The 25,855-nt window shown below is 39.7% G+C and overlaps 1 protein-coding gene across 1 annotated transcript; it reads right to left on the bottom strand.

The window, feature by feature from the left end:
• Window positions 1–3,687: 3,687 nt before the first annotated feature.
• On the bottom strand, window positions 3,688–18,675 carry LOC133165448 (teneurin-2-like). Its single transcript, XM_061295122.1, has 2 exons — window positions 18,367–18,675; window positions 3,688–3,995 (listed from the first exon to the last, which is right to left on the bottom strand). The coding sequence occupies exons 1-2, from the start codon at window positions 18,581–18,583 to the stop codon at window positions 3,688–3,690; spliced, it is 525 nt and encodes a 174-aa protein (XP_061151106.1). The 5' UTR covers window positions 18,584–18,675.
• Between the last annotated feature and the right edge of the window lie 7,180 nt (window positions 18,676–25,855).

Below are 25,855 nucleotides of genomic sequence, written 5' to 3'. Positions count from 1 at the left end.
GTGAGGATTTGTGGGCGTGTGTGTAGGGTGGCGGGGCACCCCAGGTAAAACTGTTTCGACCTGCCACTACTTAACAGTATTTGAAGGCCTGACAAGGCTCAGCATGTGTACTTGTCAAATGTTGAATATTTAATAAAATAAACCCTGCACAGTGTCACGATGAAAAGCCAGTTTGAACAATGGAGACATCATTTCTACAGCTTCTATATCTACTTGCCGAATGAACCTGCTCACCATTTCTTAGTTTATTTGGAGAGGATTGAGCTGTATGATTTTTGGTTTCAGAAAGACATAAAGACCGTTTTCCCATATTGAAGGTATTCTAACAATACTATTTCTGACTGTTTGCATGTGTGGGAGACATTAACTGTATGAAAAATGAAACCTGTCTCGATAACAAATTAAAGAGTGTGATCCAGAAGACAGAAATGAGATATCAGTCAAGTGTCGGTCGGGCGCCTTTGCCAGTCTCAACACAATTAACACCAACATACTATATATCTACTGTGAAGAGAAATAAATAAATTAAATAGTTTTGAGAACTTTGGGCAGGTTTTAAATAGGAAGTGATTCATAGTGTACTATGTAGAAATGGGTAACTGTGTTTTTTTGTGCACGTGTGTTTGCATAATGCAATGGTGGCTGTTTGAGACTGTCAGTGCTCGACACAAATGCCAAATTTGTTGACTTTGTTATCTACAGTCGGGTGTTCTGCAAAAGACTGGCAGAAGTACAAACACAAATACTTATTTACCTAATAATTGTCATTATTTCTATTTTGGTACCCGAGAGCTACAGTAGTGCACAGTTGCACCAATGCACATTCAGCCGCACGAAGAAACCCGCCTTGAAGGGCAACCTAGACCTTTAAACTGACACCTGTCAGTCATGCCAGCATGCCGAATTGACGGTAGCTGGTGCGACACACAGCGTGAGACAAAAGAAGACAGAGGAAGTAGCTTGAAAGATGAAAAAGGAAGGTGGGGAGGGGATGAAGAGGCGAAGAGGAAGCAGACTTTGGAAGCTTATTAGAGATGCTGAGAGATGAGAGAAGTGCAGTTTGGCGTTTTGGCATATCACCATCGTTTTGATTTGTTAGCATGTGTTTATGATGTTTCTCTGTCTGCCTCAGTCAATATCTATTATTAGATTGTCAGATCATCCCCCTGCAATTTTGACACTCTTGTAGCTCCTGCTTCACACATACCCACACGTACCTGTAGCCAGGGAAAAATAAACACACAAATAGTCATTATTTAGGCCTGCGGGAGTTGAATGGTACTTCTGAGCGCTTTGAGGTGCCATCAGTGTCAGATGTTATGTTTGGACCAAGATGCAGGAGCAGAGGTGGGGTGTTTCTCCTTTCTCAAAGCGACTAAGTAGCTTAGGAAGTGGCTTTATCAGACAGACTCATGCACATACCGCTCACATTTATCTGGCTTCCTCTCTGCCTCTGATCTCTTCAATACTCAGACCCAAAGCTGGTAGCTACTGGACCTGCGTAGCATAAACGTTTTCTGACTCCAAGTTGTTGAGAGTCAGTTACTGTTACTATTAATTTGCCAAATAAAAAAAAAAAACGCAGCGGCTGCTCTGTTTTCAGCTATGTTGTGGCTTGACTGCGCAGAAGAGATTGTGAGCACATACAACATGTATGTACTTCTCCTTTTTCCCTTTTTTCAATTTACCAGAATTTTTTTTATGTTTGATTATCGAGCAATGAATATTGATTGAGTACTATTTAGTACATCTGTATCAGAATGCATCTAAGAATCAATTATTAATTGAATAAATCAAGAATTAATTTATTTTCCCTCATCCCTATTTACGAGAAAAAACAGATTTCAGCACAACAAAAACACACTCCCATCATAAGGCTAGCAGATGATAGCTACAATTTAGTGCAATTTTAAAATTAGAATTTTAAAAAGCCTCAAATGGCTTACTCAAGGAGACTGTGGGTGTCTGCAGCAGATATTGTGGTTGTGAGATTAGTTTGGTAATTAACCACAAACCAATTATCAGACATTGGGATGAGAGGTGCTTCTCAGGTAAGGTGTTTCACAGTGTGTTTAATGGATCTTGAGCAGTTTCATCAGTTGACAAAAGTCTCAGATTTCGAGGCCCAGCAGTCAGACGGAAGTTTAAGCACATCTGTTCAGGCGGCTGATGAAAATGTAATTAATTAGGTTGGTGTTTGTTTCTTCAATCCACTTTTCATTAACCTCTATTGACACATCTGAGAATCTCACGTGGCGGTTTATGACTACTTCAGGATTAACAAGGAAATTGGATCCTTGTAATAAACAAAGTTGTTGTAGGACAGCGATTCCCCTCTGGGAACCTTTCAAACTTGCATTGCTGAGAGAAAAAAACACTTCAAAACCCTCATGTTTAATTCTCTTCGAAAAATACAAAATTATATTTTGGCTCACTAACGTGAGTAGTGAGTTCTCAGCAAATCTGAACATGAAGAAGAAGGGTAATGCAACAAAAATAGACTCAACCAACAAATCCAACCTACGTACATTCATATCATACAGAGGCTGTACTTGATAAAAGGGAAACCTCAGCGACTGTGCACACATTTTCCCCAATTCGCCAATTTCAATCCAGCAAATATCACCCCCACACTTACACTGCTTTACATCAAAACCTGCAAATGCCAACCAACCCGTAGCCTGATATCACATTTGAGATTGTGACAGTGCAAGACATGTTTGTTGTCGTGTGACGGATCAGAGCTTGAAAGGTAGAGCTGCAATGTTTGAATAGGTATTATAACATGTTTCAGTATGTCACTCTCGAGATACCCACGGTTCATGGTGTATTGCTAAATCACACCATGTAGCAGCATGATGCCTTGTGTGTAGGAAAAAAAGAGGTTTTGTTGTAGAGCTGGCAGACCTGTGAAATTCAATTAGATTATAGCAGAAGCTTGATAAAAGAAAAAATATATATATATATATTCACTGCAATCTTTTGCACAGCAGTGTGCAAACTGTTGAGGCCACATCCAAGCATAGTTGCCTATTATGCCACGGCAGTCATGTTTGATAATGTTTATCAAAATATTCCACTTGCAGTCTTAAACAAATAAACGGTTATAGATTTTGACAAAGTATTGTAGGGGGTAGTGCATATGTTAAGAATGAAATGTTTTAGTTTGGTAAGGATCTGGATAAATGTGCATTAACAGAAATGGATTTATTCTTACTTACATAATATGGCATCAATGAAACAGTCCAAAGAGCCTTAACCACGTTCCAATTTGTTTTCCCTTTGTTCATAGTTAATACGGTCAGTGAAGAAATACTAGATTAGCAAATCCAGTCGGTCCTGACAAGTTTGCAAAGTACAGTAGTTAAAGGATAAATTGTGTGATGCAGTGCAGTTCAACATCATACGAACCAATAATAAACAAGTTAAAGCAATAAATACAGGGTTGTTATCATTGTCATCGTAGAATTGTTGGTCAAGAACTGCTACTAAATCACATTGGAGTGTCTTTGCTGAACCTTATCAAGCGTTTAAGTGTAGTTTATAACTACATAATGATGTTTGTTTTGTTCTGTTAGTGTCAATCTACAGGGACAGCTATTTAAAAGGTTTGGTATAATTAATTTAAGTGTTCTCAGATCAGGTTCTTCATACATATGACTGTCTGCATGTTGTTTTGACAACCCATCAAGGAGCCCTACCAGATTCGTCTTCAGACTTGTTGTCATTCTCGGAGTCGGTGAGGGTCAGAGCAGAGTTCTCATGGCTGGACACTCCGGAGCTGCGACGGGACTTCACCCTTCCTCCTCCAGTCCAAAGTTGGATGGCTCTGTCTGGGGACAGGGGGCCATCTGGATCAGAGTCTGCGTCGGAGCCAGCGCTGAGGGAATAGCCCCTTTGGAGCAGGCCCAGTTCAGGACAGTAGGGGACAGCGGCGGGATGAGGAGCGGGAGTTTGATCGCACACTCCCAGTTCAGCCAGGTTAAAGTTCCCCCCTACGAGTGAGATGCAGCAGTTACACAGGTGAAGTGAAGGAATGAGGTGGGTAACCGCAGTAAACATCGTAAATGGAGCCATTTACACAAGTGCTTACACAAACAAAAAGGCCAACCGGCATACAAATCTACAATCACACGCAGAGAGGCAAACTAATTTCTAAAACTATGGAGGAGGTGGCTGAGAATTGCTATTGTTGATGCACTCAGGAGAGGAAAGATGACACAGGATGAATGAGCCACACACTACAAAGCGCTGCTGGAAGGAAAACTACGTGCTGATCTGCAGCCTTGTTGTGAACTCCTTAAAAAGTGTTGGTCCTTCACTTTATGTCTTCTCATTTGCACTTAAAAGATGTTCATCAAAGTGTCGTACTAAGGAAGCGGCAATGCAGCCTTCTGGTCAAAACACCTCACCTTGAAATTCCTGCATGCAGGATTCGAAGATTAACTGAACAAAGGACAGACTGCAGACATACCAGTGTTGCCTAATACTGTCCCCACCTCACCCGCTACCCGTTTAAGACAAACTGACTTGTCTCGCCTAAAATAATTATATAAAATTATCCAAATTAAAGCACATCAAAGGAGATCAATAGCAAAGTAGGGGAGCCCAATTAAATGTGGGCTGAAGAAAAAGCAATTAAGGGAAAAGGCATTCTCATACAGTTTATCCTTTATAGTAATTAAAAGAGTATTGTGGATGCAATCTCTCACGATCAGCTGTTGGGTTAGCGGAATCAAAGGGGAAAAACAGTTGCGGTTCACTTCATTAGCAGTTTGTGAGGAAGTCAAAAGAGAAGGGGGATGAGACTGGCGACGAGGAGGCGTCATGGTGCTGCCATACTATATGAATGAGCGTGCTGAGAATCACACAGCTGCATGACTCGGTCAACTGTGACTCATCACGAGCAAGTGAAGAATTAAAGTGATGAAATTCATCTGCTTGAGCTCCTCATCTGCTCTTTAAAAGTTGAAGAAGCAAGCAAACACATGGAGAGGGAGGGCCTCTTGAGAAACTTGGAGTGGTAAAGAAAAAACTCAATTCTAAACAGCCACGGAAAATAGCTAGCGAGAGCTTGCCAAGCTTCTAAACAACTGCATGGAACCAAACAATACGACACAAGAGTGAATACTACCAGTAGTCTTCTTCTTCGGTTGTCTTCCTCCCACTTAATAAAAAAAAACCAAAGACAATAAACTATTTATATTTACCAGCTCTAAAATCAATGTCTACAACAATTCTAATCTCTAAGCACAAGCTCTACGTCCTTGTTGTTGTTGTTACCATACCTGAGATGAAGTATCGAAGGACGGGAGAAAATTCCAGGAGGCCTAAGAAAGTAAAGCAAACGAAGAAGCCGGCATAAGGAATGTAACGTTCTACCTCCAAAAAGCATTCTTCAAAAAATATATACTTTTCATAAACCTAGCTATAGAGAAAGTAGCTAAATGAAAATATATATATTTTCCCTCTATTTTATGCTGTGAATTTTGCAACACATATCAACCGCTACATCACACAGGCTGTCAATCCACACAATTAACACCCCACAAAATGTGATTACATATGGAAAAAAAAGCATTCTTCAAAAAATATTTACTTTTCAAAAACCTAGCTATAGAAAGAGTAGCTAAATGAAAAAAAAAAACATGTTCCCTCTTTTTTATGCTGTGAATCTTGCTACACATGTCAACCGCTACATCACACAGGCTGTCAATCCACACAATTAACATCCCACAAAATGTGATTACATCTGAAACATCCAGTCACTTTGTAATCCCATGAGTGGTGGGCCTAGTCCCGTGCTCAAGTAATCTACATGAAGTCAAAGAAAGATGGATTGGTGCAAGAGTCTACAGCAGACATGAAAATCTATCTCAGTTAGAACATAACCAGAAACCCCATAACATGTTTGTTACCTGATATTATGACAAATGTGGAGGGGCAATGTTGTGCAACATTTTAATCAGATCAATGTCCTTCTCATTCACACCACATTGCAATTGTATACGTATAGTGTAGTATATCGTTCTGCAGTCATGGGCCCGAATAGTAGGTACACCTGTACAAAAAAGAACCAAAGAAACTGTTTGAGAGGTATTTTTCATTATGTTTGTCGCGCTCCTGGCTTTGTCTGCATTGGAAATTTAACACCAATTCACATTACGATAAATTGCTGTTAGGCTACTACACGACACAAACGCAGTTTTGAATACAGACAATGCCTTTGCATTTTCTTGTATTAGAGATTTGGGTAAGAACATTGATGGGGGGACTAAAACTGTGGAAATTCATAATTTCATAAATGTCATGTTTGCTTTTTCATGCCTTTTGACACAAGGAATTAGGGTTGTTGTGTGACTGAAGCCGCAGAGGGCCTCCATAAAGTAATCATTTGGGGTTCATGCTTCACACATCATACCTCAGAAAAATAAGTTACACATGCGGCTGGATGCATTAGTTTTGATACTCCGCAGTAGTTTGCAGTCATCCATTACACTAAATGTACTTCCCCTGATAAAAGTCATTATGGAAGTGTGTGGTTGCAAATGTGTGTAATTTAGTGCATCTGTGTGCTCGTGTACACGTGTAATTGTGAGTAGGTACTCTTGTGGGATGGTACTGCCTGTCATTAAAAAATAATTTGTGCTTGTTAGCAGTTTGACAAGCAGTCTCTCTGCAGTAACTTTACACTCTTGGTTGATGTCTTCTCACTCCACACCGTTGAACCCTTCAATAAACGGTGGTCCTCAATGATTGCAATTATGTTGCTTTTCTTGAGATCTAATCATTTACACCAGTGGTTCCCAAAGTGGGCGGTGGAAAGATCTGGGGGGGGGGGGCGGTGAGGAAGAAAGGGGCGGTAGGGGGGCGGCAGTCCGAATTCGACGTTTGTTCGACTGAAAACAAAAACGACTGAAAATTACTGACCGCGGGGATCTACGACTTCTTCTTAGTGAGTTCCAGCCTGATGTTGAGAAGCTTATGTCCCTGCACCAAGCACATCCATCCCATTAATATTAAGTGTGAGACAATGAAGGTTACTGGTGGAATGTTTATTTACCATTCTATGTTGCTGAAACAGTTAAAACTGCTAAAAAATAAATTGGTTTACTAAATTGGGTTTTATTTTTGAAATACACATTTGTATTTAACCTTTCTCTTTTCAAATTGCAGCAAACCAAATATAAAGAAAGAGGTGTTTGTTTCCATATGTGTCTGTGTGGGGGGGGGGGGGGTCTGGCTCGGAATTCACTGGGGAGCCAAGGGGGCGCCAGCCTGCAGAAGTTTGGGAACCATTGATTTACACAGTGCCCGCCAACAGCCAACAAAGCATTTTGAGCTTTGGTGATTTACAACTCATTTTGATTTTGGTTCTTGATTTGCACACTTGCACAGAAGTGATTTGCTCCATGATAGCAGATAAGAATCAGAAAGTGAGTGGTATTGGTCTTAGAAGGTGCCTCAACAACTAAGCCGAGAATAGCTGAAATTACCGTATTTTTCGGACTATAAATCGCGTTTTTTTTCATAATTTGGTTGGGGGCGTCTTATAGTGAGGAGAGACTTATGTGATTTTTTTCACAGATTTTCAAAATTTTACAAAAAAAAAAAAAAAAGTGGAACCTCGATGTAGCAAGGGATTACTGTAATTTGAATGTCAAATGACGTCAGCGCGCGGCGGTTGTTTACATAAAGGACAAAGATTCGCTCACGGGATGACGAAGATGACGAAGGGCCCCACGTACTACCGGCATCATTAGCGGCTTTGTTTGTAAGTGACACGGAGGATGAAGAGTTTGAAGGATTTAATGAATTGGAGTGACACAGAAGGTTTGAAAAACTATTATGGCTTTTACGCACGCCCGGTCCTACTCTACGGAGCTCTCTTTCACCTCACATAGTGTATTCCGGAGCGACTTTTAGTCCTAAAAATACGGTACGCCTTTTCACCGGTAGTTACCTTTTCTGAGAAATTGCCTGTTTGGGAGGTTAACATTACCCCTTTCACCTGTAGCCAATTGCCGCATTTTACCAACAGTTAACATCTTTTATGAAAATTAACTTTTCTTCACGGTTGTAGATAGTGCACACGTGCGGAATTGCTGACTAAAATATTGTTAAGGCAGAGAAGAAAAGGCAGAAAAACTCAATTGGTAATACGAAGACAACTTTCACACATCAAATATTTTTTTAAACAAAATTGAATATACACTAGGGACGCAACGATACAAAAAAACACAATGAAATATTGTCTTATTGTAAAAGAAAAATGGAGAAAAATGTCATAGTGTGAAAAATTAAGTTGTGTGAAAGTTAAGGATAAACATTTGGTAACTGAACACAAAATACATAATACAAAATTTTATGATGAGTTCAATTTTGACTTCTCATGATCACAAAGAATTATTGTAATCAAAGAAAAAACTAATAATGTGCCGCACAGAATGTCCCCCATCCTCAATGAATGTTTATGTAATAGTTGTGGTGGAGCTTATATGTCCCAAAACGTACGCTATCGTTTCAATCAACTGATCCATGGAGGGAAAAATGCTAAAGATCATTGCAAAAGCCGTTAACGTCAAATTCAAAAGCATTATTGCAATTTCTTTTAAAACAAAATATTACAGGGCGGCTCGGTGGCGCACTGGGTAGCAGGTCTGCCTCACAGTTAGGAGGGTGCGGGTTCGGTTCCACCTCCGGCCCTCTCCGTGTGGAGTTTGCATGTTCTCCCCGTGTCCGCGTGGGTTTGCTCCAAGCAATTGTCCCTAGGTGTGAGTGCGGATGGTTGTTCGTCTCTGTGTGCCCTGCGATTGGCTGGCAACCAGTTCAGGGTGTCTCCTGCCCGATGACGGCTAGGATAGGCTCCAGCATGCCTGCGACCCCCGTGGGGACAAAGCGGTACAGAAAACGGATGGATGGAAGATATTACGGTATTTTTAATACCATCATAGTTCTAATATTTACTGATCAAATTAGTCGTTTCTCTCCCACTGTGTCTTCTCTAAGTTGTACTGTCAGTACCGAAAGGAAAGTGGTTTAAACGAAAACTGTTTTTTTTTGTTGCCTTTTTCTGTAAGCCGTCCAGATTTGGATATTTTTCATTGTTTGGAGTACCGTAATTTTCTGACTATAAGTCGCGTTTTTTTTTTTTTTTTTCATAGTTTGAGTTATAGTTGAGTACTTATAATCAGGAGCGACTTATATATGTTTTTTTTCACAAATTTTTACTTGATCATTAACACATCACTTACTTACAAATATAGTTGACCACTTCACAAGTTATTTTTATCTTTTTATCTTTATCTTGAACATATTCAAAACATGAAAAATAGAGAGAAAAAAATCAAATAAAGTAATTAACACTTTAAAGCGCCATATCCTCTGGACATGTCCTCTGTCACCAGGATGACATAAAGGACGAGAAATTTGATCGATGGATTTAATGATTTGGAGTGACACAAATGGTTTGATAATATTGTTGTTTATGTGATAGTTATTTAAAATATAGTTTATATATCGTTGTATGGGCCTGTGGAATAATTTGAACTGCGGCGCGGCACACGGCATTGTTGACAAAGGACGATCGATGCATTTAATGAATTGGAGTGACAAAGATGGTTTTATAAACGTGTTATTTATATAATAGTTTTTTTTTAAATAACTGAATGTTACGTCAGGCCCGTTCTCAGCTCCTCGTTTGTGTTTGTCACGTTAGCATACCGTATCGTTTAGCCTGTTGTTGCTCGTTCATGTCTGTTCTTGGTGTTGGATTTTGTCGAATAAATTGCCCCCCAAAATGCGACTTATACTCCGGAGCGACTTATCTATGTTTTTTTTCACATTTTTGGGCATTTTATGGCTGGTGCGACTTATACTCCGGAGCGACTTATGGTCCGAAAATTACGGTAATATTTACCATGCATGTTAAAAGGTCATTAACTTATGAGCTGACTCCCACTAGGAGTGTTTATTCATGATGATACCATTTACAGGATAGTCGATAAATAATGTCATTCAAATGCAAAAAGTAAACAATTATTTCAGTTTAAGCTTGTCTGAAACACAGCATAATTATTTAGGTGAAGATGAGGTGACTGTATTTGTTCTAAAACAGAACAGATGCAATCTAATGCGCCTGCTTCTAATGCCATTGACCCTTCGCTTGCATGTTGAAATTGTTCGTTTGTACTCTTGATGGATTCAGTCACTCGCACACTCATTGAAGACTGCAGATAGCACTCACACATGCACGCGTATGCGCACAAATCTTATGATTGCCACTCAGAGAGTGGTCTGTTTCAAGCAAATGTTTATGTAAATAGCTGCTTTTAAAGTGCACCTACTTTGTTACCATTGTAATCGAATTAGGGGGCGAAAAAAAAGAAAATTATTATGTATACATGCAAAAAGGGCTCCGGAGACAATTGCAGGAGTTTGAGATGGAGAAAATTCAAGAATTTACATACAAAGTAAAACCGGTCATTGAATTCACTTTGTGAAAATGAGGTGGCTTTGTTCAGCGTATACAACATCAGGGAAAAACATGCAGGAAAAAGCCTCGAGGTAAGCCCATGATAGACATAGATCATAAGATGAGGCAGTAAAATCCTGGTTATGGCAAGCAGCGTAGAGCGTCAACATGGACAAACTCTGTGATGAATGACAAGGTATATAATGAAAGTACCCAATCACCAAGGAGGAGAGTAAGAGAATCACTTTGCTTTGACTGGAATACATAGTTTACCTTGAGGGCTCAAGGTCACCTGTGAGAACGAGTGGTGTATGTGGGAATCTGTCCACCATTATCATCAAACTCCCTTGCATAACAAAACATGATTATAACCATAGTTTAATGGTTAGGTAGTTACATACATCATGGATGGGTATGTGATGGAATCAAATCTACGGTTACCCATGCTGCTCATGACAAAAGGTTTACATTATAATAAGATAAGGTCCAAGATCCAAGCAAGAACCACATTTACAAAGACGACAAAAAAATAAGAGGTTAGAGGTAAGAATTTTAATTCTTAGAGGATAGAGCAAATAAAATGATTTAATGTAGTAAAATGTAGAGTAGACAAACAGCTAAGGCACATTAACGGGCAGTGATAACACTAAAATGTATGAAGAGTAGAAAAAGGACAGAAAAGTGGAGGCTTCCAACCAGCCTGGTGTCATGAATGTTTACAAATAAAATACATGTTTTCAGATAAAACTGATGAATGAGATAACATACTACATGTTCTCGGAGCCGTCCTCAGGCAAAACATTCTTTTGTTCTTAACATGTAAGTTGTAAAAGTGCATGGCAACTTTAGCTGTAATTGTAATTAACTGTAGGAGACTGCAGCATTTAACAGCTTGACAGCTAGCTGTTTACCCTCCAGAGCTTGCGATGATCAAAAATAAAGCTATCACACTGAGTACTAGACTTATAATGTGACCAGAAATAGACAACACCAAATGAATACTAATGTTGTTAGCGCTCCGTAGATAAAGCAACTATCTATTTGCTGACTTTAAATTGTAATAATGTGCAGGTAATAGCTTGCTGTGCTGCCACTAATTGGACCAAATCAGCAAATGCAGACTAAAACAATTGTTTTAACATACCCATAACTCATTTGCAATTACTTTAACATTGTGATGGCACCACCCACTATGGCGCTGTCATGAGCAGAGAGGAATTGGAATGAATATGTTGGATGCTCTTTATCACGGCTCTGCAGACTCATCAATATGAATGTCATTATCTGACAGTAGGGTGAGGGAATATACGCTATATCAACTTAATTAGGCCATCTAATTACCTCATAATACAATGATATGATTTACACCAGCTATTGTGACTCCCCGACGTGCTTTTAATTTAACTCTGAAACCTTCGACATTTTCACAGGTTCTTTCGGTTTTAATACAAAAAATACACTATGTCCTAAACAGACTGCTATTTGGTCGTATCTGAGACATCATCATGTTCAAACAGACTGTCTCATCATTCACCATTGGGGATTACTTTCTGACTCCAATTTTCCAGTTTACAGCCGCTGACTACTATACATCTCATTTGTCATCTGAAAACGCATTTTCATTTCGACAAACAGATCTAACCAAATACAATGTATATTGAGACATTTTAGGTCCATATTAATTCCCAGTTTTACATCAAATCCTTCAGAAATTGCATAACATTGTATCTTGTTAAAGACCAAATTTAACACCTTAGCAACATTTCCCTAATGGTGCATCATGGTCAAACACTACCCACACTTACTACCAACTGACATTTGATCATTTGCTAGCCATAGAACCTGCAAGAGCTCTTGCACCTACTAATGAGGTGCCTAATATAGGAGTGAAAAATGTCACCAGTTTTTCGTTTAGTCTACCCCTGCCCAGAGGACAGCAGTCTGGTTGCTACAATACATGACAGGACATGACAATGTTATGATTCTGTAAGAAGGCTTGTTACTGAAGATTGTACTGTATTGTTGAGCAGTGAAACAAGCTCATCCTCCGAGAAGGACACAGACTATTTTTTTTCATCAATCGTTAAAAGCTGGAAGATACAGAGATAGGAGATTTGTGTATAATCATTCATTCCTTTATGAACGTTTTATTAATTTATGAAATGTTTTAATACATCCAATGTATACACAACACGTACAGTATTTGCTGTGAGAGGATAGTTGATAATAAGCATGCTTAAGTTTCGAAACTGAAATTAGTTTTTTTTTTTTTTTGCCTAAGAAGAAAATAAGTAAAATTTCAAACTGACTCTCTGTCAATGATAATAGCATTCCTTTCATGATTCGTCTCTTATTCAAAGATAACTATGGCTGGTCTCAGGTAAAACAAATCCTCAATGTAATGTGAAGTTTTTCTCCTTGAATCAATTAGATCCGGCGGCAGCACCAGCGCAGTGAAATGTGACACATGGCAACATCAGCCGGGCAGCAAATCATTGCCATCGGTATAATTTGTGTGACTGAGGCCAGGGCATAACGAGTATCAAAAGTGACTTATGCATAAGAAATGTGACATATATCCAAACACAAACACCTACACGTACACACAAATTCTGCGGCAGGGGAACAACTTTAATTATAGCTTTAGAGACAAGTGACTCAGCCGAGTGGGGGAAAGCACTTGATAACAGTGACATTTACAATCTGCCTCATTTATCAAAGGCTGCCAAAGCAGAGTCAAAAAGGGTCATTACACAGTAAACATAGATTTAACTCAATCATGCAATCAGCATAGTTTGGTGATAATTTATTTTTACTACAGGAAAATCATACATCAGTAAACCAATTGTTAGTCATCTATTTCCTTACCTAATATTTGAAGGTATGTGCTTGTAAAGTAAGTTTCATTATCATTATGGTTTTGTTCCTCAAATATTAATTCTATTTACTTTGATAGATAGTTGATATGCAACTGATGTCAATCGCACGATGGCACAGAGCATAGAGGTGATTGATAAACTAAAGACTAGACCAGGCCATGCTCTGTCTATGTACTGTATGCAATGCAATTCTTGCATAATGAAGGAGGTACATGCTCCTTTGACACTACAAAACATTTGCATTTCAACTTTTGTTGGAAAATGGTTTGAAGGAGGCCAATTGTACAATACTCTGAACAAATACAGGCATCGCAGGTGAGTAGGAGTGTGATGAGCACCAGGACACTTTTCAGTGACTCTTCTGCTTTATTGCTGTAGCTATGGGAAGCTTTAGAGCGTCAGCAGCTGGCAGAGACACCAAATGCCAGGGAGGAGACAAAAAGGGAAAAGGAGATGAATTGTAGCTAATCTCTTTTCCATTTATTTTTAATAGCATGCAGCTGCATTGTATTCTATTTGATCATCAGTTGTCTGGGTGGGTGGGTGTACTACTCTGCATGGACGCGCAGAAACACCAACTTAAAGTAATGCACACTCCTTTCATATTTAATTCAAATTGTATATAAAGTACTCCCAGATTCTTCCAAGCTACACACTAGGCAGACCATGGACAACATGAGGGAGAAAATCAGCAGTCTTTATAGCAGTAGAGCTTTAGAGCATGTACCGCACGTGTGGTCAACAAATTCTAAAACACTGTTGCCTAGCGGTGCCTCAAAATTGTAAAAGGCTTAATATCAAATGAAGAGATAGCGTTATGAGCAAGAGCTGTTGTTGCTCTGATGGGATTTGCGAGGTCTTCTAAATATAAACAGATGAGGCACAACAAAAACTCCTCCAGCCAACCTTCAGAGGTTTTTGGTTGTCATTACACCAGCGACATGAATGATGCCGAGACAACATGGCAAGGGATATTGGACAGAACCATTCTTCAGAAAGGTAAAGATAAAAGGTAAAGAAACAGCATTGTCAGTATTGATGAGTTGCGCAAGGAAATTGAAAGACATTGTTAAGGATTTGGAGAAATGTGGCTTTTAAGCGAAAAATACTTTATTCCTGCATCTTCATTCAACGTGTGTCCTATTTCTTCATTGAGTCAAAAGTGTGCAAGTGGTAAATGTTCAGGGACAGTCTTAAAACTAGCATTATTGCATTATCACACCTCAGTAATAATGACTGGGACAGGAATTGAGGCAATTTTCTTCAGCGTAATTTTACAAGATGGACTCAAACTTCCATAAGGTAGACAAAACCTTTACCTTATGTTATTGGCATGAACAAACTTTAGTGTTATTCTAAACAGTCATTAGTGTCTTTATTACTGTACTGTCAACACCCTATTTGGTGTTGAACATTTAACACTTTTGTAAATGTTTCGTAAAATAAGTAGTGTAGCAGCATATAGACACTTGGCCGGTGTTCACATTAACACCCTGGGTGTTGAATTCACACTAGCTGATGTAGTAGTGATAGATGTGATAGATCGATTCTCGATCGGGCTGATTATGAGGCCCGATATTTGGCATTTTGGCGATGATCGCGATCAGTCTTCATGTTTGCTCTGCCTTCTTGAGCCTGCCATGGCAAGGGGAGAGGTCCAGTCAGGACACAAAGACTACAGACTTGACCAAAATGTTAATAAATCCCAATCTTCTACAACTCACAACTATTTGTGACATATAAACACAAGGGGCAGCTCTGTTTGCCAAAGCCTTGCCTTGAGGCTAAAGCCAATCACTCCCCATTGTCATAATGCAGAGCTAATTTGCTTCCCCAACCACAAGGCTGGGGAAAGAAGTTCAACCATTTGGAATAAGGTTGCTAATAATATTGATATGGAAAAAGTGATAAAAGTGACTGAGTACCTGTGTGTGCGTGTCTTTGTGTATAAGCCACATGATGAGATCGACTAACTTTATTTATAGAGCATTTACAAACCATTTACTTCCATTTAAACCAAGTTATTTAAAAACCAGTCGTGTTAGAGTTCTTATTTTTCAAAATTTTGACACCATACCTCCATTTTTTTAGCTGCAAATAAATATTGACTTCAAATATCAGATTTCAGCCTCCTTGACTAATAATGTGGTATAAGCCTTTGAAAAACGCATTCCGATCTATAAATCATACAATCAGAATCCAATTATTAAGTTTGTTTCTCACGGTTTAGAGTTGCAGCGCTCGATTCCGACTCTAGATTTGATGTAAATACTTAACATTGTGGAAACTCTTCCTAATAATAACAATACATTTTATTTATTAGGCGCCTTTCAAGACTTCGAAGGTCACCGAGTTAAATCTGTGTTGTTTTATGTCTGTGCTGGAGCTGTTCACAAATGACTTGGGAAGAGAAACAGGTGCTGTGGGGGATTTATTATTGGCCACAGTTCCTCTTTCGTTACAAATCCTAACTTGTAAAAGTCACCTTTTTTCCTAGTCGTTCACATCAAAAGTTCAAAGCAAAATATTAAATGTCTTGTTTAAAGTCACAGTTTGTTCTTTTTTTCCCCATTTTCTAAAAACTGAAGAGAATTCAAACTGTTAGGGTTGGTAAATCTGAAGAGGACAGCACATAAATAAAAGGAAATTCATGTGTTGAGATGACGGATGATGCCTATAGAGCTCAGATAGTTGAAAAGAAAATGTGCAGACTGGAATAAATGTATGAAACAGAGCAAAAACACAAAGAAGACAGCACTGCTTTCAAAGTTATGAAGATGACCAAGCTTTTGGAACATCATCATATGGCAAGAAAAAAAAAAAGATATGTAAGAAGAGTTAGGGTAAGAAAACAGAAGACAATAAATGAGACATTAAATGTGACAGACAAGGGTTGTTGTTGATTAAGGCTACAACAAATGCATGTCGGGGCTTCTAATGTAGAATATTTATTTAACACCTTTAAGTGTGTTTTGGATTAGGTTAACAGATAACATTTATGATATTAAACAGATGGCATGATGTGACTTTTTTTAGATTGTTTTGAGACAACAAAATACAGTTTAAGTTCAGGTCCTGTCTACGACAGCAGTGTGAATGCATCCAGCCCCTCACTGTGTACCATTATGTATCTTAAATTATCATACACCTCCCATCAAGATCTTCATTGTAATAAAGTCACCATCCATCCATCCGTCCGTCCGTCCGTCCATCCATCCATCCATCCATCCATCCATCCATCCATCCATCCATCCATCCATCCATCCATCCATCCATCCATCCATCCATCCATCCATCCATCCATCTTTTCAAAATGGCGAATATATGACAAAAATTCTATTCAATTTACAATTACCGTGTCTAATTCCAAAACTGTTCAGCTGCTGATTTTCCCACTTTGTCTCTGCCACATTTTCTGTCTACTGAGCTCTCCTCCTCCTGTGGTGTCACAGTCCTTATGGTGCTGCAACACTGTTGGTCTCCTGTGGCCACACTTCCTACGATGAATCTGTGGCACTGGGCTTTTGACAGAGCTGATAGGCTGAGAGGACTTCAGTATTGACCAGCCTCCGCCTGGTGTGATGTCAGCACGGTGCAGCAGTGAAGCATGGCTGACCGACACACACCACTGATTTTCAGTCTTTCATCTATGATGCCACTCAATCTTTTTTCCTTGCTGTACTATATGCCATCTACACGACAAAAGGTCTATATATTTTTTTATATTCACCATCTATGTTTGCTGTTGCATATGCATAATCCTAATAAAAGGATGGATGGATGGATGGATGGATGGATGGATGGATGGATGGATGGATGGATGGATGGATGGATGGATGGATGGATGGATGGATGGATGGATGGATGGATGGATGGATGGACGGACAGAGATATTGTTGTATCTTTACAATTTTCACTTTTATTTTATACAGTAAATATTAATCAACAGATAGTATACTGTAGTGTATGCCAGCCTGAATTTATTCCAGGCTTTCTCATTCTCACTATAGAACCATTTTCAGAAATGTCACTTGAAAAATATGATAGCGAGCTGCGGATTGATCTCACAATATTGACAAGGCTTTTACTAATAAACTGAAGTTGGCTAAATACAAGCTTTTGAAATAATTTTTAGTTTAATTCTTAATTTTTTTCAACCCATTTTAGAACAGTAGAGACTTTTGAAAAAAATAATCTCGAATAGCGTAATGTGTGTTTTATTATAAAGTATCATGCGCAGAACTTTATTTTTCAATTTAGTACATAACATGTCGATAAACAATTTAGTGTGATTTAATAAACACACAGCCATGGGCGTCATTAGCCCGGTACATATTCTCATATGTCAGCCAATCACTGTGGCAAACTAGCCTTGGTTGTCTTACAAATGTTAATTTTTCTCATATGCCGTACCGATACCAATACTCCAGGGCCCGCGGATGGTACCGGCCCTACACTAATCCAATTCTTTTTGCCAAAGTAAAAGTTGTTAATGTGTAGATGTAATTTGATTTATACTGACATCTAAAGACACCACATTCACTGTACAACAACTACTCAGTTGCTAAAAACATAGGGACATGGCAACCATGGAGACATGATTGTTTATGCTATGGCATGTCACATAGTGAAGCTGAGTATATATAGAGTGGTTCTGATAAAAAAAATAAAAAATAAATGCTGATCATTTGGCCTGGATTTGACCAATGGATCAGAACTGACAATCTCATAACAATGGCTTTTTTTGTACGATTTGACCTTTTCTCAGATTTCAGTTCTTTCATCATGTTAGAATGTTCTGGTGCAACGACATCACACAATGCAACTTAACCATCTATGCCATTTGTGAGAAAAGTATCTAATATGTACATGGCATGACAAAATACCATAACATGAATAAAATGGAAATAATCCAAATAATGATTGTTTGGCCTTGGTGAGGCTTTACATGCAGTGTATCATATCCAGCAGAGCATGGATAATCCCCAAAGTGCTTTGTCCCCAAATACCCACCTTGTCTTGGGTATTCATCAGGCTCGTGGTGAACAAGGTTGGTCACACAGCCGCTGTAATGCAGCCTCTGCTCCTGCTCGAATGCCTTGAGTGTCTCGCTGGAGCTGTAAGACTTCTGGGTTGGCACGCGACACTCATCTGCATCCAGGGATGAGGTGTTATAAGGAGAGTCCTTGGAGTGGCTCAGGGAGTGTTGCCTTCGGTCCTTCAGATCCATGACGGTGCGTGCAAGGGGGGAATGTTCTGAAGCAGGGTTTGGAGGTGGCTCTAAGACTCCAAGTTGGCCTCACTAGAATTTGTCTCCACTTCTGTAACCTGGACAATGGGAAAATGGGACAGATTAATTCCCTCTTGGGGAAGTTAAGCAAAACTCAGTTTGGTGAATGTGCAGTTAATCGACCAGACAAATATGCAACATACATGAATAGTGATGGTGATTTACTGCATGGTCATTGTGCAGAAACGTCATAGTCACTCACATAAATAGCTGCTACAGCTAAGCCTCAATTTTATGCAAACTTCGGGGTCCAGAATTTGGGACTTGCGTTAACCCCGAAAACGCGTTATCAGAAAGTTTTGGAAGGGCAAAACATTTCAGAGCCATGCATGCAAGCGTGTTGGAAAATTGTAGTAGGGAAATCGCACTAAGATACAAGTGTTTGCATTTGGAGAATAACATCATTGTTCTGGGTGAAAATTAATACAATATAATTCATCATGTAGTTTTTGTTTTGTCGTTACCCTGCCGCTGCTTACTGCTGGTGGGTTTCTTCCATTGTGCTAATCTACAACCTTTATGTTATTGGTGCGGTCTTTTTAAGAGAGTTGGACAAGGGGTTGACGGGAGTGAGGAACATCGAAGGAAAAAAAGAAAGACACCCCATTGCGTGGTCAAAAGTAGAAACTGTCGCTTGTCTTTTTGACGAGAATAATTGGGGTCCATGACCAAAGGGCGATTTCTAATTCATTTCATAAATTTATGAAGCAACCTAATCTAACAACATCTATATAACAGCTCAGTGGCCTAGTGGTAGAGTGTCTGACCTGAGACTGGAAGGTTGTGGGTTCAAACCCCGGCCAGGTCATACCAAAGACTATAAAAATGGGATGCATTGCCTCCCTGCTTGGCACTCAGCATTAAGGGTTGGAATTGGGGGGTTAGATCACCAAATGATTTCCGATTATCCTGCATGAATAAAATTACATTAAAGGGAGAATAATAATGACCAAAGGGGTCAGATAAATAAAGAAATACTGTGCAAGAAAAATAAAGACAGAATAAGAAGAAGGAATAATGATAATTATGACTACGAAAGAGTAAAAGGGGAAGGAGTGAAAGGTAGACAGATTCAAGAGAAAGGACATGAGAACGGGAGAAATGACTTAAGGGCATTGCTAGTCTCTCCTTCATTATTACAGTGAGAATGAATCCCACTCCCTCTGAGGCTGTAAGGGATAATCAAACACCACCAGGCAAGAGACATGCACATAGAAAAATTCACAAACACGCACACACACACACACAGCTACAGAATGGATCCAACTATGCACGCACAAACATATGTTTCACAATCTTGACACAGTCAAACCGAAAAATTTCAACACAGATAATCATATACATGAAGAGATTGGCTCTAACGCCTCAGTTGTCCATTGTCCTTTCATCCCAATCAGCCAGCCTCCTTTAAATGCATTCCCATTTTATAAATGTGGACACAGATTATATATTGTGATGCTAACACAGCATGATACAAGTGCAGGAGCCTGGAGCGATGTAGTACATTAGCAGCCAAAGATCAAAGTGCAACAATACAACAACCAGCAGTAATTGACAGCAATGCCGCCAGCAGCTGCCAGTACGGGGTATTTAAGGTAATAAATAGACTGGCTTGGTTTCTCCTGCTGGAGGTTAAAGGAAGTCTGCTCCACCCACTGCATTACAGCACCGCATTACATTTTTACAACTCCCAGTCTGGAGAGTATTTGTCAATATCAAGGCAGGCGAGAGCTTTCCAAAAATGACATATAAATGGATTCTGAAAATGTAATGTAACTAATTGCACACTGGATCGGCTTGAAGGAGACTGAGAGGGAAAAAGAGAGAGTCCAGAATGAGAGTCAATCCTTTCAATGAGGGCTCATTTTAAAATGCTTAGTAGGTAGTATTGAAAGTGCCCTGCTATGCGCATTGATTAACAGTAGGATTTAAGTCTCATAAAGAGCTCATTATGCTCCGGTATCCATCACACAAGCTATTAGGGTGCTTCACCTTAATGTGTTTGTACCTTGAATGGAGAGTGAGGAAATCGAGAGGGATATAGTGGGGACACTGGCTGGCATTATGCACATAATGTGTCAAGAAAGCTCAGTGCAAGTGTGTGTTTGTGTGTGGGTTCATGTGGGGGCGCATGTGAGTGTGTGCGCGTGTATGTGTTTGTGTGACCATCACACGGTCCATCCCTTGCCGTGGGGTGATGGCTTGAGTGCCTCTGTTTCCCCGAGAGCGATACCAGCGGATACGCAAGCACCTAGTAAGGACACCCATGCTGGACAGGTAAAAGGGTAGAGGTGAGACAAATTGGACCATACATATAATTACTCCAGTCACGGGTAAATGGTCCCACTGCCTTGTGGGTTAGCCTTTTGAGGCAAGGCTAAGGGAGCAAACCCTAACAGAAAATCAATGTGGTGGTGGTGCACAATAGGCGGGCCGAAACAGAACTAGGACCCGGCAGCCGCCTGCAGCCTAGGTAAAGAACTGGTTGTCTTGGGCTCACCCATGCAACCAGAAGTCATTGGAGCAATTTCACATCCGCAGTCTTCAGCACATCCTGGGACTCACTTGGCATGACCGAGTGCCTCACACTGAGATCCTCAACGAAACTAGCTGCTAAAGCATTGAGGCCACCATCGCCCACCACCAGTTGCGATGGCTAAGGCATGTGATAAGCATGCCTCAAAAAACGACTTCCAAGCAGAGTGCTTTATGGACAGTTACATCAAAGGCAACGCTCTGCTGGAGGTCAGAAAAAGCTCTTCAAAGACCAGGTAAAAACGGCACTCAGGAAGTGCAGAATGAAGCCTGAGGAACTGGAGAGCATGGCTGCTGACCACAACACCTGGCGACAGCTGTGCCTCAATGGCACAAGAAGTCTAGAGGATGAGAGGACAAACCCCAAACATTAAACTACGCCAAATACAATTAAATAATTAAAATTGTATGAAGATAACATATAACAAAAGTTGCGTCAGTGTACATATTGTTTAGTCAGAGTAAAAGAAACATTTATTGAATATTAAGCCAATAATGAAAAACATCGCCCCGTTTACTTTCCTACTTAACTTCTACAATCCTTGAATTAATGGAGAAAAATAGATCTGCAAAATAATAACCGCTTGCTCAAGCTGGTGTGCAGGAATGAAGAGTGAGTAAGTAGTATGGAAGAAAAAAGATGGAAAAGAAAAGGCTAAGAACTTACATAGAAATTTTAATTTATTACTTTCATAGTGAATTTATTACTCTCAAAGTGGCTTGGAAGAACAAGGTGAAGAAGAAAACAAAGGAAACAGAAGAAAACCTCGCACCAAGTACAATTGCCCTGTTAATTGTGGAGTGACATCATTAGAACAGAGAATTGCTCTCCAATAAAACGGTCTCTGTACACCACATGGTGTTGGACATTTTTTATATAACTAGATTCTCAGTAGAGCTGCATGTCCTGTAATGAGTATACGGTCAAACAATCCAAGAAAAATGTTTTACAATAACGTGACATTAGAGTTGTGACAAAACTTAATTTATACTGGTATTATAACCAAGAAGCAACTCTGGGACTACTGCTTTGGCGGAATATTATTTTATTTTGTACCGAAGGAGGATTAGACCTATACAGGCTTTGTATTTGCATCTGTATGTCTATTTTGGGAATATCAACTACAGCTGACATAATTTGGAAGGCTAAATGAGTCACAATCATCATCTTCAAGGTTGAAGTCTATCACTCTATAACCCGAGCACGGCCTGTGAAACTTTGCTTGAGGAGTGGGGGGGGGACCTGTTCACCTGCTACACTTGGTGAAAACCCAAGAAGACAAGAAAAGTACCGTTTTTTTCCATGTATAATACGCCCCCATGTATAATACGCACCCTAAAAATGGCATGTTGATGCTGGAAAAAAGCCTGTACCTATATATAATACGCACCCAAATTTTGACTCCTACTTAAGTCCGTAAATGCAAAATTATTTCAGAAAAAAGATCATCTTTGGGAACAACCGGATGTTACCGTTTTTTTCCGTGTATAGTGCGCAAAATTTTACTAATTTATTGTCCTAAAATCTGGGGTGCGCATTATACATGGGTACAAAAAAAAAAAAAAAAAAAAAATTTTTTTTTTTTAATTTTTTTTATATTTTTTTTATTTTTTTAAGTCCCAATGATCGTCACACACGCAGGGAGGCAATGGGTCCCATTTTTATAGTCTTTGGTATGGTCTTAACTAGGCTGGATGTAATTTTTTTTGTTGGCGTTGATTTCTCCGACTGCCCGTAAACGCACCACCGCGCTTCGTGCGCGCACGGGACAGCAAACGAGCAGGTGATCGAGCAAGCGTCTGATACGAGAGCATTGCGGTCGCATGGAGCGTGTTTGAAGTGAACAGCAGAGAAGAAAGGCAAAGTGTTGTGAAATAAAATGCACAGAACGGATGCGCAAGACACGTCAGCTATATAAAGAGCGAGAGTTGTTTTCTTCCTATTAGTTTCAATTCACAGTTTCATTAGCAGTTTCAATCAGCAAATAACAAAATGCGTATTACAGGTAATATTTTATTTCACAACACTTTGCCTTGTTCCTTTGGTCTCTGCTGTTCATCCTAAAACACAAAGGCGCTCTTTAAGCAATGCGACAGTGAGCGCCCGGCGCGCTGCGGTTGCGCGACCGCACCAAATTAAGCTCCCTGCGCAGTGCGCACTGAGGTCCACTTAAATTTTAGAAAGTACATCAGGACTTTAAAAATATCTTCTAAATTTCAGCGACGGCTCTGTCACACTAATCGACCAGCCCGGTGCAGTTGGGCGGTCGGCGGCGCGCTACGGTTGAGCGTTCTCTCGCACGCTTTCTCTCTCGCTCTCTCTCGCTCTCGCACACACGCAAACCAGATATCATACGGAGGCCGCCATTACAGATGCGCAGAACGGATGAGCAAGACACGTCAGCTATATAAAGAGCGAGAGTTCAGTTCTCTACCTAAATCCGTATTACAGGTAATATTTTATTTCACAACACTTTGCCTTGTTCCTTTCTTCTCTGCTGTTCACTTCAAACACGCTCCATGCGCACGGAGCGCGGTGGTGCGTTTATGGGCAGTCGGAGAAATCAACGCCAACAAAAAAAATTACATCCAGCCTAGTTAAGACCATACCAAAGACTATAAAAATGGGACCCATTGCCTCCCTGCGTGTGTGACGATCATTGGGACTTAAAAAAAAAAAAAAAAAAAATTAAAAATGTTTTTAAAAAAAAATCATAAAAATTGGGTGCGTATTATACATGGGTACAAGCTTTTTTCCAGCATCAGCATGCCATTTTTAGGGGTGCGTACTATACATGGGGGCGCACTATACACGGAAAAAAACGGTATTCTGCCGGTCAGTATCACTGCGCATGCGCTAGCAAACTCAATAGCGAAGAAATGTTTCGGATTTGTGTAGGGTACCTTGTGACAGCAAACGAGCAGGTGATCGAGCAAGCGTCTGATACAAGAGCATTGTGTTCGTATGGAGCGTGTTTGAAGTGAACAGCAGAGAAGAAAGCGCATCTGTAATGGTGGCCTCCGTATGATATTCGGATAAAAAAAATTAAAAATTGTACCCATGTATAATGCGCACCCCAGATCTTAGGACAATAAATTAGTTAAATTTTGCGCATTATACATGGAAAAAAACGGTAAATTGATGCTGCCATGAATGGTGCTGCCAGGGCTTACTGGGAGCAAAATATAAATATAAAAGGCCTCGCTCAAGGACACTTTGACATTATCACCGTGCTTGAGGATTGAGCCCATCACCTACAAATTTGGAGACTATCACTCTATGACTGAGCAATGTGTAAAAGTCGTTTGGCAGTCAGGAATCCCCGTTGGCTAGAAAACGTTGATTGCTAGGAATCTGAAAATGGGAGGGTTGACTTAGGGCTGGTGTTCGAATGAGTACCGCCTCATGAGTACCCAACTTTGCTTGGGGAGGGAGGAACCTATTCAAATTTGTTCTTGGTGAAAACCCCCAAGAAGTCACAGATAGTCAGTTGATGTCTAGGTTTTATCGTTTTAAAATGGGAGGGGGGGGGGGGGTATACTTCACATGTTGACTTATTCTGATCGGGCTTCTGTTAGAATTCGTACCCCCCTGTAACTTTGCTTTTGGAGGGGGGAACCTGTTCATATGTGCTACACTTGGTGAAAACACACCCCGGAACACACAGAAAAATTCAGTAGATTGTTCACAGAATTAGCTGGAAAAAAAGTCTAAATAATAAATCCATTTTATTTTAAAAAAATTGACAATTATTTTCCATTTCAAATTTCGCGGACCACCTGCAATACTGCCACAGAGTACGAGAGGGCCATGGACCACCAGTTGACAAAAACTGCTTCGGACAAAACCTCTTTTATTCACATATTGAATCACAGATTTATTAAGCGCCTTAATTTTTTTCAAAACTATCACCAATCAATATTACTTTATTTCGCCATTGGCGTGCGCAAGAGGAAAATGACCGGAAACACACGTAAAGACATTAGCTTTTTTCTGTTTTTGCCCCTTCCACACCGACAATGTCAAATCCCCAACAATTTAATGTCTTATAAGATTATTTTGTAATATTTCCTGTGAGTGGATTTGTTCAGCAACAATCTTAAATTTCAAATGTGGTCAATATGGGGAAAAGCAGACTATCAATACATTCATCACATCAATCAAAGCACCCTGACAGACAAAAAAGTATAAATAAAATAAAACTACGCAATGTGCTTTTTTTGTCTAAAAGTTGGCAGGAAATGTTTTCCAAGGCAATTCTTTACTTGCCCACGTTGTCAATTTACAATTCCCCATTTTACAATCCTCCTGTCTCTCGCCCTCTTCGGAAACACTCTACAACCAATGGCGCATACACTTAAGAGTCTGCTCATCTTCATGTTTGGGAGATCATTTGTGATCACACGAGAGCTCTGTCTTGGAGGACTGTATTCAAAACAAGTAATGGAAAATCTCATCTAATTTAATCTATGTGATGTTCTGTGATGGAATGTAAATGGCCAAAACTGTTAAATGCCAGATTTCCTTTTATCATTATGTATGGGGTCTGGCAACATGTCTTAACACTGAAAAATATTATACTTACTAGATACTTAGCTACTTAGAATAATACAATTACAACAAAAACCAAAAATAGATATCTACCGGGACAAATATATCAATCTCGTGGTTATTCA

This window comes from Syngnathus typhle, linkage group LG1 (assembly GCF_033458585.1).
Source record: "Syngnathus typhle isolate RoL2023-S1 ecotype Sweden linkage group LG1, RoL_Styp_1.0, whole genome shotgun sequence".
Taxonomy (NCBI): domain Eukaryota; kingdom Metazoa; phylum Chordata; class Actinopteri; order Syngnathiformes; family Syngnathidae; genus Syngnathus; species Syngnathus typhle.
The sequence above is the reverse complement of the archived record's forward strand: the minus strand, read 5'-3'. Positions and strand labels throughout refer to the sequence as shown.

Coding starts and splice junctions, on each gene's coding strand:
- LOC133165448 (XM_061295122.1), bottom strand. CDS start 18,583: ATGGATCTGAAGGACCGAAGGCAACACTCCCTGAGCCACTCCAAGGAC. Junction 3,996..18,366: donor TGATGAATACCCAAGACAAG/GTGGGTATTTGG, acceptor TCTCACTCGTAG/GGGGGAACTTTAACCTGGCT.